Source organism: Glycine max, chromosome 9 (assembly GCF_000004515.6).
Source record: "Glycine max cultivar Williams 82 chromosome 9, Glycine_max_v4.0, whole genome shotgun sequence".
NCBI lineage: Eukaryota > Viridiplantae > Streptophyta > Magnoliopsida > Fabales > Fabaceae > Glycine > Glycine max.
Genome location: NC_038245.2, coordinates 7,820,993 through 7,839,698, shown reverse-complemented (window position 1 = coordinate 7,839,698; position 18,706 = coordinate 7,820,993). Strand labels below are relative to the sequence as shown.

Sequence of the window (18,706 nt, the reverse complement as noted above, 5' to 3'; positions counted from 1 at the left end):
AAAATGGAGTAAATTAGCTAATTAAAGCTATAGACCGTACAATTGCAGGTATATATTCTTTAAAACAGAATAGTTTGATAAATTAATCATTATTGGAAAGTATTTAAATTTAAATAATAGTACAATAGAGTACAGGGAAATTCATAATGACACCATCACAATATTGTCCTAGGGATATATATGTAGTATAGATTTTCAGCTTCTTCAGAAATAATTTAATTAAATTAGTAACCATGTCAGAAAATAAATAAATAATATGTATAGGCAAACGTTTAAAATAACAAGAAAAAGATATAAATTTAAATAAATATAAATATAAATAATCCATCTTTTGAAATAAAAAATGAAAATAAAATGATTCGATAACTAATTATCTTTATATTTAAATATTCTTTCTTAAAAAATTAAATTAATTTTATATATAATATTTAATAAAATTATATACTAGAACTCAAACTTTAAATTATTGATTAAGCCTTCACCAATTCATCTTTACACTTGATGGTAATGTTTTATCATTATCATTAAATTGATACTTAAAGTTTTCAATCCATGTTAATTATAATTAGATGTTTGTAAATTATCATCAACTATTCTTTTATTTTATTTTTATTTTCAAATAGTCTTTCATTAATGGCATATTTTTAGTTTTTTTAAAGACATATTTTTAGTTTAATTGAGGCTTAGATTCTTGATATTTGAAAATCATATCGAGTTGAGTCTCAGGTCAATTCACTCTCTTTCAAAATCTATTTTATTTTTTTCATTGATAATATTTAAATCCAAAATTTTGTTTATTTAAAGCCAATTAAGTTCCTTATCCTTGAATGCAAGGACATTGCTATTTATTACACTATTTTTTAAATTAAAATTTCAAACACCTTTATATTTTTTTTATCAATAGAAAATTTTATTTATAGTTTTGTATTTAACTTTTTTTTACTTCAAGTTTCTTTATGCACATTTATGTAATGCACAAGATTCATTCATGCGAGTTAACTAGTTCTTCCTTTGGAGTGGGCAAGAAAATTTAAATGACACGTTAGTTCACAATCACATTTACTTCGCGGTCGTTGAAGCTAACAACAAATTCAGATTTTCAGATATCAAACTTAGGAAAAAATCGCATATAATAGTTACAATAATTGCAGAACAATCTCTCTCCAATCTAATCCAGTTCAATATATTGTTATTATTACAATGAAATGAAAATAACTTCACATAGTAATAATTTATTTCAGATTTTTAATTGTTTTGTTGACATTTTTTAATGTGTGGACGCAACGGTCACCGAAGTTGTGGCTTTGGATCTGCAAGGACTGAGCTGTCAATAAATAATCACAATTTCTGAAAAACTTAAATAAATTAAATATAAAAATACCACCAAATAAGTGAATTAATTTGCATGTGAATATTTTTGCTTAACAAGTGTCTCGAATTCTTAATATATAAAAATGCCATCCAATGTTTAGAAGAACTTTGGAATTCATCATAATTTATCCGACTCAAATATTATTATTATTATTATTATTATTATTATTTCCTGTAGACAAACAATATTAAATATAGATATAAATATATGAAATAAACAAAAATTGAATCAATTATTAGCTGTTGTTGGTCGTTCTTCTTCCCGTTCGTTCCCGCAAACTTTTCCTTCTCGAAACCTCCCAAATCTCTTCTTCATTTTCTTCTTCTACTTCCTCTTTCTCTTCTTCGATCTCGAACTCTTATCTCAAAACGCAGGGTTTCGCGTTTTCCTTTCTTAAATACGCACGTGCTGTTTTTCTATGCGAGTTCTGCTATAAAACACACGCAATTTCGTAATTTGCGGGTTTTCGATCTGTGCGGTGGCGAGTGATTTTGAGTTGTGATCGAGGGGGAGCAGCTCCGGCGGGGGATGACGGAGGAGACGGCGGTTGGCGGTGGCCGAGGAGGGGGAGGAGGAGGAGGAAGAGGAGGCAGAATTGAGAGTTCCGGTCGATGAATTCTCGGCGAGGAGAATGCTGTATTTGAAGCAACCTAGGGTTTTTGAGAGCATGATGGATTTGTTGTTGTGCGTTTTTGTGCATTGGTGTTGGTGATCGTGGTTGTGTGAGTGAATGCTGGGTGATTTTAGTGGCTGCTATTTGCATGCGATTTTGATGGTTTCCCTCTGAGCCTGAGGCTCGAGGGATCTGAATAGTTTGGCGAAGGAGAAGCCATGGCGTCGTCGGAGAATAAACCTTCTTCTCACTCTTCTCCTCCTGCACATGCGTGTTTGCATAAGTTCAGGCTCTATGAGACTCTTTCGGTGTGTATTTGTATGCTATGCTATTATGCTTATGAACTTTTATTCTTTTTCCGATTTTCGTTGTTTTTTTCTTTTTGGTTGTTGTAGTAAGTTATGTACTCTGTTTCTGCTGAGATCTCTTTGTTTTTTTTTGTTGTCGCTATTGATCGCTTCCTGCGGAAAGTGCTAGTTTTATTACAATGTGTTTCTTTCTTGGTTTTATATTGTGTATTGTAGAAGAAAAACTATTAGAAACTGCTTTTTGATTTTACTAAGAAGTCAATTTCTCATTTAAAATCTATGAATTTTTTAAAACAGTTTTCAAAACAAGTGTTTTTAAAACTAATAAAACAGAGACAGCTAGGAGGTGTTTTCTTCTTCTGTTTCTGTTTTGTGGTCCTAGCTCAAGAGTGTGGGTCATTTAGAGAAATGCTGAATACGGTGTGGCACGAGCTTGGTCTGAATGTTTGTTTTCTTTGTTTTTTTTTTTTTTTAAGAAAAAGAAACAGTTTTTGAAAATAGAAATCATACACACTTTTTAACCCTGTGCGTTTGCTTTTATGTTTATGCCTCAGAACTTCTACATGATAGGAAGGGACAAGAGCAGGACTTATTGGAGAGTGTTAAAGATTGACCGTCTAGATCCCTCTGAGCTGAATGTGCTTGAAGATTCCACCACCTATACAGAAAGTGAATGTTCTGACCTGTTGAAGCGTATACATGAGGGGAACAGGTCCACTGGTGGACTGAAATTTGTTACAACTTGTTATGGAATTGTTGGTATGTAGATCCAATGTGTATTTTTCAGTTGACTATTAACAGATTATCAGTTTATATCTTGATATGTTATTCTGCATTCAGGGTTCATAAAATTTTTGGGCCCTTACTACATGCTGCTTATCACAAAAAGAAGGCAAATTGGTGCAATCAGTGGTAATACAGTATATGCTGTCTCAAAGTGTGAGATGATTCCACTGCAAAGTTCTTCTGTTCATTCTAACATCACCGATTCTATAAATGAAAACAGGTCTTTACAATCTTGGATGTTATATTGATTTTAGCTTTGTACTTCAAAAGAAAAACTGAATGTTAGTCCAAGGGATGCTCATCATATATTTGCATTTATATTAACTATTTCTGAATGCTGACATCTGTCTGCTGTTTCCTTTAATAATTTGAAACAGAATGTTGCTTCAGATTTTTTTTATTTGCGTCATCTTTCAGTTGCTCTGTGTCTCTCCACCTAATGTTTAAATTATTTTAACTGCCTACTATTCATAAGATCTTTAATGTTGATATAAAAGTTTGTGGAAATCTCAGTCAAAATTGCATCCTTCTCTTTGGCTTAAATAAAAAAATATCAAAACGTAAGCAGATTTTTTTTTATTTGTTAAAAAAACATCTGCAGATTGTTGAGAACTCAATTTTGATTAGATTTTGCTCCTGATGTAAATGTGGCATAAAATAGAGTTGCTAGGTGATTATTCTTAATGTTTTCTACTTGCTAGTTTTTGTATTAATTTTTTTTCTCATTTACTTTTTAGATACAAGAAGCTCCTATGCATGGTCGACCTTACAAAGGATTTCTTTTTTAGCTACTCATATCATATTATGCGTAGTCTTCAAAAGAATTTGTGTGATAGTGAGACAGGCCATGTTCTTTATGAGACCATGTTTGTCTGGAATGAGTTTTTGACTCGAGGAATTAGGAATCACCTCCAGAATACTGTTTGGACAGTAGCACTAGTCTACGGTTTTTTTAAACAGGTGATTATAAATGGCTCTTAATTCCATTGCAAGAATATCTGATAAACTTTTCTCATTAAATTTCACTCTTTCTGTTTACTTCCCCCCTTCATCTGGGCATAAGATTCCATTTCCTTGCGTGCACAGCACACAAATAAACATTTAGAGAGATATTGGAGTGTGTTTTCACTATGAAGAGAATGGTATTCTGATATAACTTATTCAAGTGACAATTAACATATGCCCCATTTGTTTGTTATTAGTATTAGTACAAGTGTACAACACAACTAGATGACATCGCTTTTGACATTTTTTCATTTCTGGGCTAGATAGGGAATCTTAATAAGTATCTGGCTTAAGTATCTGACAATTAACATATGCCCTATTTGTTTGTTAAGAAACTGATATTATTGCAATCTGAAAAGTTAGTTAAGAGTTAGTTACAACAGAGGTATATGTAGACCTCTAACCCTCTAAACTAACACTAACAGAACCTGACTTCCTAATATTAGTGAGGTGCTGTTAGCAAAAGCTAACAGCCCTTACAAACATGATACTTGTTGTCTAACACTAGAGGGGTGCTGTTAGCAAAAGCTAACAGCCCTTACAATCATTTTACAAAACTGTTTTCACAGTTATACAAGTACATACTCTAATAATCTCAAGTAGTTGTTTTGTGTCATCTCATGATTGAATTTCTAATGTCTATCTGGTGGCTTCATCAGGAAACACTTACAATATCTGGGCGGGAGTTCATACTTACTCTCATTGCAAGACGATCTCGCCATTATGCTGGCACTAGGTATGTACATTTTGTTGTATTTGCTCCTAGACACATCAAATGCATTTTTTTAGGCATTATGATGTATGTTATTTGCCAATGTGATTATGTGGTGCATATGAATTGGTTGGTTATATTATATGCATATTGTCTGAATATATAATTTGACTTTCTCTCAACAAACTTGACAGTCTATTAAATAGCTTCGGTGATGATTGTATCCATTTTGTATTGAGTTTGTGTTCCTTATGCTCTGGTCATTTTTGTATTTTCTAGTTGTTTAGACTTGTTGCTATGCCTCTGAAGTTTTAGTATAATATTAATATATAATTATATAGAAATGATCCATGGAATCCTTGGCTTGAATTTTTTGTGGCATTTCTATTGGAAGAGAAATTTACCTGATTAATTTTTGACAAGCAGATTTTTTATTTTCCTGATGGATGAATAAATCTCATCTTTATCCTCCATTTGGGTGTGTTGATGGGAGAGAATTGAGATTGGTAAACTAAAAGTTCTAGTATATAAACTAAAAATATGAGCTATATTGATTTCTGACTTATTATCACAATTGAGCTTTATAGGTCCATCCCATCTTCAAGTCTTCTAAGATGCTTTTCAACCAAAGCAATTCATAAATGCCTTTTGCCATAGCTTGGAACTTAGCTCGAAACTTTTCAACTAAAGCAATTCATAAAGCTTACAACAAGGTTTCTGAAACCCATCATGGTTGCACCTATAGCGTGTGAATGCCACAACTTTGGACGCTATTGCAACAGGGATGCTGCTACCAAAATCGTTCTACTCTTTAAATCTTGGGTGTGCTATGCTCTGCAATAGTGCTACAACGTCACTATACTACAATGTCGACTACTGTGTCTACATACAGTAGCAATATAGTCACTCCCCCTGAGATTGAGTTTTTGATGAATGAGTGTGATCTCCTTGGATTTGTTTGTATCCTAAGGCTGTCGTGGCCTTAGTAAATCTCCTAAACCATGCTCAAGGGGATTGTTTCAACCCATATAAAGCCTTTTTCAACCTGTAAACAGAATTGGCTGCAATATCCTGGTAGAACCTCCGTATAGATTTCCTCCTCAAGATCCCCACGTAAGAAGACATTCTTCACATCAAATTGTTGTAAATCCCAACCATAATTTTCAGCAAGAGATAATATTATCATCAGGTTGTGGTTTGTGAGTTTCATTTGGGGAAGCTGAAAGATTATTCTGTAAAAGTGGAAATTTAGAGTTTGTTACCTAATCTAAAGGAGTTGGATTGGCCTCTCGGGTGTTTATTGATTTAGGAGTGACATTTGATCTGGTGTAAACCAAATTCTTTCCAAACCTTGTATGGTTTTCAGGTATGGTTGGAGCATTTGTGTTAGATTCACTTTGAGTCATGCTTCTTGTTCAAGTTCTTGTGTATGATCATGAAAATTTAACTCAAGAGGTGGGGAAGGCAGGTGTTTCAGGATGAGTGTCCTTATCTTCCCTAATACTATCCTCCTAAAGATAAGGTTGAGTGATATAAATTTGTTCCTCATGGAAAGTGACATCCCCGGACATAGAATTTCTTGGATGGAGGATGCATTATACCCCTTTTGAGCACGGAAGACTTTATAGTTCTAGGATCAAGTTTACCTTTGTCTTCAGTCTTGACCATGGACAAATGAGACACATCACATGCACAAAGATCTTTGGTGGAAGTTTGCTAGAAGTAGACAAATTAGGATAGAAAGAGGGAAGTACATCCATACAACTCTTAAATCCTCTTAGAATGTGGGTTTAGGCCTAACTCAACCCCAAAAGCTATAGCTCATAGGGTGAGGATTGTCTCCCACTTATATATTCTATCTTGGCCTTATTTCTAGTTGATGTGGGACTTGGGTTTTTCCCAATACACGCCCTCACGTCCAACACTTTTAGGCTTGGTGCATGGATAATATGGTGGGTGGCCCTTTAATGGATCTAGGATAGGCTCTGATACTATCTTAGAATGTGGGTTTGGGTCTGACTCAACCCCAAAAGCTTGCTCATAGGGTGAGAGTTGCCCCCCACTCATATACTCTATCTTGGTCTTATCTCTAGCCAATGCGGGACTTGGGTCCCAAGATTCTAGAGAAAAGTTGATTAATAAGATATGTTGCTGCAATAACAGTCCCCCTAGAAACCTTCAGAACTCTGTTATAAAACAAAATTGCTTGGTTTAGTCTAATAAGAGGTTTCTGTTCTTTCTTTCTGCAATTCCATTTTGTGGTATTTGGACACAAGAAGACTCATGAATTTTTCCCTCATTTTGGCAAAAAGGATTCCCTATGTCTAACCTAAGTTTCTCTATGGACACACCAAATTGAATTTTAATCATTGAGAATTTTTTTGAAAGACATTGCTTACTTCAGATTTCTGCTTAAGTAGAAAAACCCAAGTAACTCAGGTATAATCATCATTAAAAGTCACAAACCAACAAGCCCGACACATTTGGAGTAGGAGATAGCCCCTAAACATCAATATGAACAAGGTAGAAAGGAAATGTACTTTTCTTGTTACTTGGTGAGAAGGGGCACACGTCTTTTGCTATTTCACATACATCAAATTGAAGAGAATAAATTTTATTCCAAAAAAAGGTGAAAACATAACTTTGATGATTTTAGAAGAGGGATGTCCTAACTGATAATGAAAGAGTAAAAATCTTTTCCTTTTTGGAAGTAGAGACTCTGACATGAATGAGACTAGTTTTTTTCTATAACCGACATACATTGCTTCTCAAGAAGATAAAGGCCATTCCCTTCTCTAGAACGTCCAATCATTCCCCCACTATTCCTTATCCTGGAAAACACAGTTCTTATAACAAATGAGATGCAAGATATGCCATTTGTAAGTTTTTGCACAAAAACAAGATTTGTTGATTTGGGATATGAAGAACATTTTTTAAAATTAGCTTTATTTCGATCATTCATGGCTTCCGCTTTCGCTTTCGCTCCTCCTTCTCCCCCTCCTCCACCAAGGAACGGTGGCTCTCCTATAGGTTCTTCGGTAGTTATCACTGCGAAGGAGTTTTTGCACTCCATCTCACTGAAGCTTAACAATTCCAACTACCTCCTTTGGTGTCAACAGGTTGAACCTGTTCTCAAAGGACAATGCCTTTTTCATCTTCTCACTGAATCACAGATTCCGCCTCTATCGTGGCTTCAATCTACTATTTCCGACAAGGTGCTTCCACGGCTCTTTGGTTGCAAAACTGCATGGCATCTTTGGGACAAACTCCACACGCACTTTTACTCCATTGTTCGAGTGAAAAAGCAACAATTCCACGATGATTTACGTAACATTTTTCTAAACAATAGTTCAATTTCTGACTATTTGTTTTGCATTCAAACCATTATTGATTCTCTCTCGTCGATTGTAGAGCATGTGTCTGAATCTGATCATGTTGACATTGTTCTTAATGGTTTACCAGATGAGTTTGAGTTGCTCATAACCTTTGTGAGTGGAAAGTTTGAGTCGCTGTCTATTGATGAAGTTGCGACTCTCCTTCTGGCTCATGAGACTCAAATCGCTCGCAAGAAAACACTTGCCTCATCCATTGCTTTGATTAATCTCGCCGAAGGAGCAAAACCTAATTTTAGCCCCAATTCGGGGCAACAAGATTCTCATCCTCAAGTTTATGTTGCTCAAGGTTCTGGTTCGTTGTTGCATTCTGGCACAAACTATAATAATTACAATGGTGGATGACCTTTTAAATGGATCTTGGATAGGCTTTGATACTATCTTAGAATGTGGGTTTGGACCTATTGGGAAAAACAAGTCCCACATTGGATAGAGATAGTGTCAAGATATAGTACATAAGTCGAGGGCAACCATCATTCTATGAGCTAGCTTTTGGGGTTGAGTTAGGCTCAAACCTACATTCTAAGAGAAAGAATTTATTTGGATGTTTCATGTACTAGCTACAGGAGTGCCATCTGTAGTTGCTATTTTTTTATTGCTAGGACATGGAGAATAGGTGAAGTATTTACATGGCAGGGCCATATGCTCTGTGGCTCTGGAGTCAATAAGCCAATGGGATGGAGGTGTTTTTGAGACATTAACTCTGAATGAAAGAGGAAGCATACATGAATACACTGAACTACAAGTACCTGATGATTTTTCCAGCTAATCATGTTCCACTCAGCAAAGTAATCTATTTATAATAAAAGTTGTTTACAGATGATAAATCCTAAGCTTATTTTCAAGAGAACTATTTCCTAAGATACATTGAACTTAGCTAAACACAATAACTAAGCTACTTGGAAAAGTAACAATCATTAAATGCTCCAATTTCCTACAAACGGTGAAAGAGAAAATAAAATTAAAGATGGCCAATGGCAAGCAACGTAAGACTGAAGTTTGGTGCTGAGTAATTGGCTATTTGACTAGCTCCGGAGCTAAGACCCATTTTTTTTCAATTGCCTGATGTGCTTGTTGTTGCTGTGCTCCAGTGAAGTAAATGATCAGATTTTCTTTGGCATGAATTGTTAAGTGTTCCTCACTATCAAATATTCTAGGCTCTTGAATTAGGGTTTTATATAAAACAATAATGATGAATAACAACAGGATTATCCATGATCCATTGTTACCAACTGTCAAATATATGAGGAAAGAGTCATTAAATTACAATAGGAACTGATGAAGTAACACCATGATGGGGGTTGACTGCTTCATGGTTTTTCCCCCCTGCTGCCACCGTGTAGCTGTATTTGCCAATCTTGTTTGTTCCTTTCAAATGCTCATAAGAAACCATAAAATACTCCACTCTCCCCTTTTAAATATATATATATATAGTGGTTATTCATTAATGGATGATTTTATTTTAAGAAAAAATTTTAAAAAAATAACAGAAGCCTTCAAGGTTGTGAACACATTATCAGATTCAGTGCCTGAAATACTTAGGGCCTGTTTGATAACACAACTTCCGTGGTAAACTGAAAAGGTACTGCACTGATAATAAATTCAAGTGCAAAAATGTTGCATATATTCAACACGTGGATAGTTATTGTATTGAGTAGCAGCAAACTTTTCCTTATGTTAATCAGTAAATGATACTAATTTCCTTTATTGTAGCCTTTATCATGTTAAACGTGAATATTTTCCATTACTTTAATGTTGAGTTTTCATTTCACCAAACACTACTCAGGATTATAATATTATATATTTACGGGAATGATGTGTGCAATTCACAACTTCATTTATATGGTTATTTTTATTTAGGTATTTGAGGCGAGGTGTAAATGACAAGGGTAGAGTAGCTAATGATGTGGAGACAGAACAAATTGTATTTGAGGATGTTCCTGAAGGTCTTCCAGTCCAAATATGCTCTGTTGTCCAGAATCGGGGTTCAATCCCTCTCTTCTGGTCACAGGAAACTTCACGTCTAAATCTTAAGCCGGATATTATATGTATGTGTTCTCATTTCCTAAATACTGTAACACTTATGCTTCTCTTATCTTCTCCACTTAATGCATGAGCCACTATATGTTTGCTTATGTAATCACTTGTTCTTCCCCAGTGTCAAAGAAAGATCAGAATTATGAAGCCACTAGACTTCACTTTGAAAATCTTGTCAAAAGATACGGGCATCCTGTAATAATTTTGAATTTGATTAAGGTAGTTTCTATTTTTCTTCTTTTTGAAGGAAATGATTTTATTTTTTTTCCCCATTTATCAAATGTATCTAATTTCCTCAATAAGCAATTTTCTTGTATTTTTGCCAACATATTACAGAAGGGTGGTGATTTGTTTGTCTTTTTTTTTTTTATTTTGGTAAGATTCTTAAGTGATTGATATTGGTTCTTTTTAACCAACAGTCACACGAGAGGAAACCTCGAGAGTCCATACTTCGTTCTGAGTTTGGTAAGGCTATTGATTTCATTAACAAAGATTTATCACAGGAGAACAGGTTGAGGTTTCTTCATTGGGATCTTAAACATTTTCAGAGGTTAGTGTCTTTTATTATATAATATTTTCTTCCTTAATAATAAGTATGCTCCTAATAATCTCACTTAAATTATGTTCATTTTACATTTTCTACTTCCAGCAAAGCGACAAATGTTTTGCTACTTCTGGGAAAAGTGGCTGCATATGCTTTGACAGTAACAGGTTTTTTATATTGTCAAGTGCCACCAACTCCTAGACCTGAAGACTGTATAAAATGTCCATCTATTAGGTAAGTTTTTCGTTTTCCTCTGATGCCTTTCACCATTTTTTTATACCTTGTGTATACTTGTCAATCGTGATGTCTTTGGAAAAGTATTTTGACAATCTTGAGAAAAGTATTGAGACAATGTACAATGATATAGAATTTTCTATGAATAGCATGAACACATGTTAATCAGATATTAATGCATGTGCCCCAAAAAAGGCATTAATGCTTGATGGAAAGGTGGAATACCTAAGATCCACTGACATCTCTTGTTTATACTGATGTTAAGTTTTGCATACGGAAATATCGATAAGGGAAGCTTTCAATCCACAAGACAAGCTGATGTCGACAACAAAGATGGTAATACTTTAGAGAGGAAACCTAGTGGAGAAAGCAACCTTGCTAACGGAAACCATTTTGTCAAGCCACCTATGTTCCAGAGGGGGGTTCTCAGAACCAATTGCATAGACTGCTTAGATCGCACAAATGTTGCACAATATGCATATGGGTTGGCTGCTCTTGGCCACCAGCTTCATGCTCTGGGAATTATTGACCACCCAAAAATTGACCTTGATGATCCTCTAAGTGATGATTTGATGGGATTTTATGAGCGGATGGGTGACACACTTGCACACCAGTATGGTGGTTCTGCTGCACACAAAAAGGTGATTAGTTTTGATGTTCTTTGCAATTGCTTCAGTTAGCAGTTATAATTTAGTTAGGGAACTGGCACTGTTGCTTTATCATTTCCTCTCTTGATTACCTTTAAAGTCTTTCAAATAAAGCTTTTATAGACACTGTAATTGGGTTTAAACTTTATAATGGAAAAAATCGTTGTTAATATTATTCTTTTAAGATAAAGAAATTTTAGCAGGAAAAAAAGTTCATATAAGAAAGGAGACATCTCTATCTATCAATCAGCCAGTGAAAATTATTTTTGTGGTTTACTGCATTTCATTGGGTTGGATGGTATACAATAGTATTCTTGTTAACTTCTTCATTTATATTGTGACTTGAGAATGAACTTATCTCTTGTATTACATACATGTATCAGTTTCTGAATACATAAACTTGGAAGTGTCACTCCCTCTAATGACCACTATATTATATGAAAAGTTGGAAATCCCATTACCACTACTAGAGTTGTTGAAAGAGAGAAAATAGATTCAAGAGATGTTGAAACCTGTGTCTTGACTACACAACGGAGTCCATTTTATATAGACTTAATGCAATAAATACAAATAAATGCAGGAGAATAATACTCCTATTTACATGATACGGCAGACTTATAATTACAAATATCCTAATTAAATAAGGAAACAAATCATAAAATAGAAAATAAAAATAAAGCTTAACAGATCATCTAGGACACCCTAAAATAGTCTAATAAGATATGAAAAAGATATCATATGATATTTCTTTGATTTTCTAACAAGAGTTAAATTTGCTTTCATCAGAATGGGGTAACTCCACTATAAACTGATCAATCTTAAAAAATTTGGGTCTGGTTCTTCCAGAGTGCAAGGTGGACCTTACCTTGGAGGGTATAGTGCAGAGTTATAGTTTTTTTGTTTGTTAATTTTTATTTTTTTTTTTGAGGGGGAAACTGAAATTTATTCCAGAGAAGAATCAATAACATTTATATCAACAATAAGGAGAGGTTCCACTTGATATGGAACTTCTTCAAACAATATTTCTCATGAAAATTAAATTTGCTGCTCATTTATTTTATAACAACCTTAACTATTGATTTTTCAGTCAACTATTACTCTCCACCAACTCTCTAAAGTGTATCCAGCACTTCAAAGGAGCCTAATCACAATTTTCTATCTTTCTTCAGTTTCTTGGATGCTATATTTTTTTAAATGGGTAATGTAACTGTGGTCACGAGGTTTTCATGATGAAAAATGTTAATTGATTTGTACATTGGTATAATAACATATGGTCCTCTCTAACTTCTGTTGCTACTTGCCATGTAGATATTCTCTGAGAGGAGGGGGCAATGGAAAGCTGCAACACAGTCCCAAGAGTTTTTTAGGACTCTTCAACGCTATTATAGCAATGCTTACATGGATGCTGAAAAGCAAAATGCAATTAACATGTATGTGCTACAGTTATGTATTTCTTAATAGTTTATTTCCTGTGATTGGATTTATAGCATGTATCTCAAGCTAAATAATATTTCTGAAACTTTGGCTTTTAACTGTGCCGAATGATGTCGGTTGATCCATGTAGCCGACCTCACCTAGTGGGATAAGGCTTTACTGTTGTTGTTGATTGGATTTGTAGCATGTTTGTCTCTTTAAAGTGCCTTTTATTGAGACATTGAAAGAAATTTTATTTGAAGAAAACATGGATTGTACTGTAGAGGTTAAGAAATCCTCCTCTGATTGGCACTGCAAATAATAATAATAATAATAATAATAATAAAGAAACAGCGATTTTAATACAGAAAACTTTCTAATCTCTCTGTTTAACTCTGTAAAATCTGTGTGCTAAACTCCAAAGTAAAACCATGACATGAAAACAGTCTCAAAACACTTCATCCAAACTCCAAAGACAGCATAGGGAAGCATAACTTGTGTACATCCATGTAACTTCCCTTTGCCCCTACAAAAACCTTTAAAACTGATCAAAGAAATGTTGAACCTTGATAACTTTAAAATCTCATAATTGGGAAATGTAGAGAAGAAATATGACAGAGTTGAGGTCCTTGTGGAAAAGTCTCTGTATGGGTTATACATTAATGTATCCCTATTCCCCAATAAATGAAATTCCTTTGACTGAAGTAAGTTGCAAAGGTAGTTGCACTGGCATTGCATTTATTCTACTTTTTATAATCTGGTGCCATATGAACTCTACATTGGGAAATGTTTTTGGGATTATGATTAGGCATAGTAGCATTATTTTTAATATTGATTTCTAAAAAAAATTCATTAGAAAAGAAGGGGGGAAAGAACATCTACAAGGAAGGCATCCTCCAAACAGATAAAGCAAATCACAACCTAAAAAAGAAGGGGAAAAAAAATGCAATGATGCTGCCCAATCTTTGTAAAATTAAAATTGGGTCTCCCTTGAAGCAGTCATTATTTGAACACCCCCCATAATCCTATTTCGTAGCAGGTTTGCTGTTTGCAGGTAGAGAAACACCCTAAAAAATGTGAGGATTCTGTGGTCCTAAAATTTGTATGATTAAGAAGTTAAAAATTAATCATCAAATAATAATTCACATTTTTTTTGGGTCACCATGACATATGTGTGGAGTATCCACCAGGTTTACTGATGACTAATTTTCGTCAGGAAACCTAGTTGACCACCTTTAGTGGAGTTTCCCCTCTCAATCACGTTTTTTCCATCCACAAGGCTCGAACCTGAGACCTTGTTTAAGGGGACCGAACTCAGTACCACTTGGACAAACGACTTGTTTTAAGGAATTGAGTTTTATCTAATATAAAACTTTACTAAATTTATTTTATCTTATTTAAATCTTAACTTGTTTTTGAATCTGCCAAAGTCCTCCATTTTTCACTTGATTATGACCTTATCATATTTCCAATTTAAAGTATTACTAGTTAAATTTTTTCTATTGTACTATTATTATATATTTCCTGTTTGCAATGACTGTCGCTTTGGTGGTATTAACTAATTATTCTATTCTTTTCTAATCTTAAACTAGTCTTCCTATTTTCTTGGCACAGATTCCTGGGGCATTTTCAGCCACAACTGGGTAAGCCTGCTCTTTGGGATTTGGGCTCAGATCAACATTATGATATAGGGAGATATGGGGATGATGATGCAAGGTATTTGAACTTAATTTTGGGGAATGAAACACCTTTTCTTTAATCCTGTCTAAATTGGTCCTTGATTGAAGACCTGGGATTTTTGTTAGAGTTTGTCCGTTGGTCCTTGATTGCCACTATGTTTTAAGAAAAGAGTACACAAATTAAGTATATTAACACCTCGTTTAATTTGATAGGAGAAATGGGAATTGTTATTATATTATTAGAACTTAGTGTATGACTAATTTTTTCTTTGTAGTGCACATTTATCCCAAAACTAAATGTGAGTTTCCTTTTCATTGCGTATTAAAGAGATTGGGCATGAGATTTGTGAATCCTTTGTAAACAAGCCGTTTCATGGTTGAAGTTGAATATGGCAATAAGCGTGAATTTTGAAGATTTATCACAAACAATGACTTAGTATGCATTATTTATTACGTGTGCAAACCTGTATGCTAATGAAGTCGGATACTTGTTAACTGTGGTAAACACTAAACAGTCATCAAGGAGCTACTAGAATTTATTATGAGGATTCAAAACGTAGCTGTGGTGATTTTTGGGAATAGATTTTAAATCATATGTGTCTTAAGAATGGAGGGTTGCTGAATCATTTTGATTTGAAGAGTTTACGTGTTCAAAACTTGGATGGAATGTTGCTGAGTATTAGCAGTGTGGCATGGTCTTCTATTTTCTGTTAAATGAGATAATAGCATACAATTTGTAATTATTGATACTACAAAATCATTATGGGCTTTTGTGAACATCATTATAATGTTGAAACTTGGGATGTTCCTGTTGATGCAGCTTATGTGGTAACTCTGAATTATGGCTTTTTAGGTCATTTGTCAAAAGGTGTTTCTCAGATGGAAGCATCATTGATGGCAATTCTACACCTATGTCAACCCCAAATCCAAAGCTTGAAAAATTCTCAAAGCTAGGTTTGCAGGACCAATCAGAAGAAGGAAGCAAGGCTTTTTGTGAGTCATCGCCTGAAATATCAACTTCTTCTGAGACTGAGAGTGACATGTCATTTTCAAGGTTTGTATCTGTATTAATTAATGTGGATGTAAATATGTAATCTAGTTATGGTATGTAGGAAGAGACAACTTCTACACACAGTATAAATACACCAAATGTTGCTCCCATAAGGTGAAGTCCAAGATTCGAATATCAACTCATTGTTGACCCAACTGGATAGTCTAGCTTTGATTATGTATGCTTTAAAAATATAGATTTGTTTTACTAATCCGTTTTACTAAGAAGAGATAGTCTTGATAGTTGGTTTAATAATTTGGCTTGTTAGCAGTTATTAGCCAGCATATAAAGATTCTTGAATATTTTTTTGTCTTCTCATAGTCATAGTGGGTCTTTTTGCATGAGAACTGAAGTAAAGTAACTAAAATAATAAGTATCATCAACTTATATTTTCTGTGATGTGTTAGATTTGTTCTTCACCTCTATTTGAGACAGTCTCCACTTTTCCTTTTTCTTCCTCTTTTGTGTTCATGTTGAAAGAACCAGATTACAGTGCATGATGTAAGCTAAATTGTGTCAACAACCTCATACTGTACTGGTACAAGTCGCCAACTTGGGGTGATTTTGGTTTGTTTTTACTGTCATAAAAAATCACAAGCATTTCTACTTGTTTTTGTTATTGTGATTTCAAAATTTGTGTAGGAAATGGTGTAAACAATATGGTGTTTTCTGCATTTCCTTTACAAAGCTTTGGATAGAATAAAGGTGTCACTTGTGATTATAATGAAAACATATGAAAGGAAGTTAGAAAATAAACCAAACACCTTATGATTCTTGCCTGCATGATGACATATTCAGTTATTTTCTGCTTCATCATGTCTATCTAGTCATCGTATGGAATGGTTTGCAATTTTTTTTGTTTGTATAGGTACACTCCCTTAATGCCTCATAGACATCTTTTTGGAGATATACAAAGAGAGCGCTTCTTTCATAGTGACCATATTTCCTATTCTGGGCATGGAGATTCATTCAGCTCTTCCAACTTTGTTGACCTGGATTGGCTGTCTTCAGGAAATTCATGTGAAGAAGAGCCATTTGAGAGGTAATGCTGCATTGCATTCCAGGGAAGCAATTATACAGATACCTAGAGAGATTAGTTGGTTGCAAGAATATTTTATAGGGAGAGTTATGGAAGCAACAGGACAGGGTAGGGAAGGGTAAATGAGGAATATATTTAAGAATTACAAATTTGGGTTGTGAATATCAGTGTCTGGGGTCTGTGATGTACACAACAACATCTCTTACTGTCTCCAAAGCGGCTTTGCTTCAGTTCCATCATCATGGTTATACATTGTAGTGTATCTAACTAAAATAATTTTTGTAAGGCCTCTCTATACTGAATGCAGGTTATCAATTACCAACTCTTCGATTGCTAGGCTTTCTTCAGAAAATGTTATCAATGGAGTTATTATGGGAGGAGATACTCCCTCCACTAGTGATTTGGACTCAAACAATAAGGTACAAGCCCTTCTAAGTTGGTATTTATAGAGCACGGGCATACCACTTTGGTGCTGTGTTTGTGTGTTTTACAGACACTTATATGATGCATAAATGACCTGTCCACTTTGTTTTTTTCTTTCTCAGTTTGCCACTTTGTTTTTTTCTTTCTCAGTTTGGAGATGGCTCAGACACAGCCACTTAAAATTTGAAGTAAATGAAATTATTTTTTTTGTACATGTACAAGTTTAGTTTTATTATGATAAGTTTAGGATTGCAAGTGGTGTTTTTCATGCTGTGATCTGATAGTAGAAATGTATTTGGTTCATAATATTACTGATCTAGGATAAGTACGAGTTCCATGTCCCTAATTAGTCCTGCAATAGTTGAAAGTGTGTTTGATTTCTAAATGCCTTGGTCTTTATTTTAGATATCAGATGCTAATTCCATGTAATATTCTCAGGGAAGAGAGCGAACTGGGTCAGAGTTATCCAACCGTGATGGCCGGTCCAAAGTTCTAGAGGAATTTCCTGATACTTTTGTAAACTGGGTGACTAATGGACAGACACTTTGCAATTGAATTTTCACATAGAATGGTCCTTTGCATTTATATATATGATGTAAATTTATTTAATTGACTTGGCTTGCCCGAAAGATGCTGAATAGAAGAAGAGACTAGAATGAGCTAAGCATATGATACAGACGGGGCAGGAAAAATAAATAAACAGGCTTTCAATTCAAGTAGGCTTCTCTGTAAGGTGCCGATCGATCGCAGAAGAAATCCTACCGGCTTTCTTGGTATTGACTTGAATCATTAATTCTGTCGTGAAAATCTCAATCAAATCTTGAGGTATAATAGGACAGAGTAAATAGCAAGCTGTTGTAAAATTGTTTTTTTCTTTTCAGCTTTGGAGCTTATTGTCTTACTTTTTCTTTCATCAGTTCATGACCATATTAGGTGCATTTGTAAATATGTATGTTACCCTGTATGTCTGAGCTCCACTTCTAGAATTGCAAATAATTAATTCTTTTAAATAATTTTGCTTCTTGTAATGTGTAATTCTCTCCCGCTGTCAAACTAGCGGTGATTTATGTTTTCATGTTATGGGGCACTGAAGATCCCTGAATCCCTGGAGCTGCAAATTTTCCTTTCTTCATTTTATATTTCATTTTTCTTTTCTTTTACGAGAGCATTCTGGGAACCCTGTTATCCTGTAAAATTTGCTGATTATTGAATTTTTCGGGGAGATTTCACCAATCAATCTGAACAAGTGTTGTTTTTAATTTTAACCCATTAAAGTCAGCCTAGTGGGGAAAGGGCGGTTGGATAACTTACACAATTTTCATTGTTGTCGTTGTGCACTAAAAAAAATAAAATCTGAACAGGTTTTCACACCAATTTCGTGTTTGTATTTAAAATTTATAACAAACCTTTCAGTTTAATCAATTAAAACGGAATAGAGGCGCCTTTTTGGG

General features: G+C 34.4%; 1 protein-coding gene across 1 annotated transcript; it reads left to right on the top strand.

The window, feature by feature from the left end:
* The first annotated feature begins 1,593 nt into the window (after positions 1-1,593).
* On the top strand, positions 1,594-18,347 carry LOC100786438 (phosphoinositide phosphatase SAC3). The gene is made up of 16 exons (XM_003534920.5): positions 1,594-2,293; positions 2,848-3,052; positions 3,134-3,299; positions 3,817-4,039; positions 4,744-4,820; positions 10,049-10,236; positions 10,347-10,444; positions 10,645-10,775; positions 10,875-11,003; positions 11,269-11,644; positions 12,959-13,080; positions 14,678-14,779; positions 15,596-15,796; positions 16,662-16,835; positions 17,140-17,251; positions 17,694-18,347. Exons 1-16 carry the CDS (start codon positions 2,204-2,206, stop codon positions 17,808-17,810), a joined length of 2,511 nt encoding a protein of 836 aa, XP_003534968.1. The 5' UTR covers positions 1,594-2,203; the 3' UTR covers positions 17,811-18,347.
* Positions 18,348-18,706: the final 359 nt, after the last annotated feature.

Excerpts from the sequence above, each read along its gene's own strand:
- LOC100786438 (XM_003534920.5), top strand. The coding sequence starts at position 2,204 with ATGGCGTCGTCGGAGAATAAACCTTCTTCTCACTCTTCTCCTCCTGCA. Across the intron at positions 4,821-10,048 it reads CGCCATTATGCTGGCACTAG|GTATTTGAGGCGAGGTGTAA; the intron begins GTATGTACATTT and ends ATTTTTATTTAG. Across the intron at positions 16,836-17,139 it reads GAAGAAGAGCCATTTGAGAG|GTTATCAATTACCAACTCTT; the intron begins GTAATGCTGCAT and ends TACTGAATGCAG.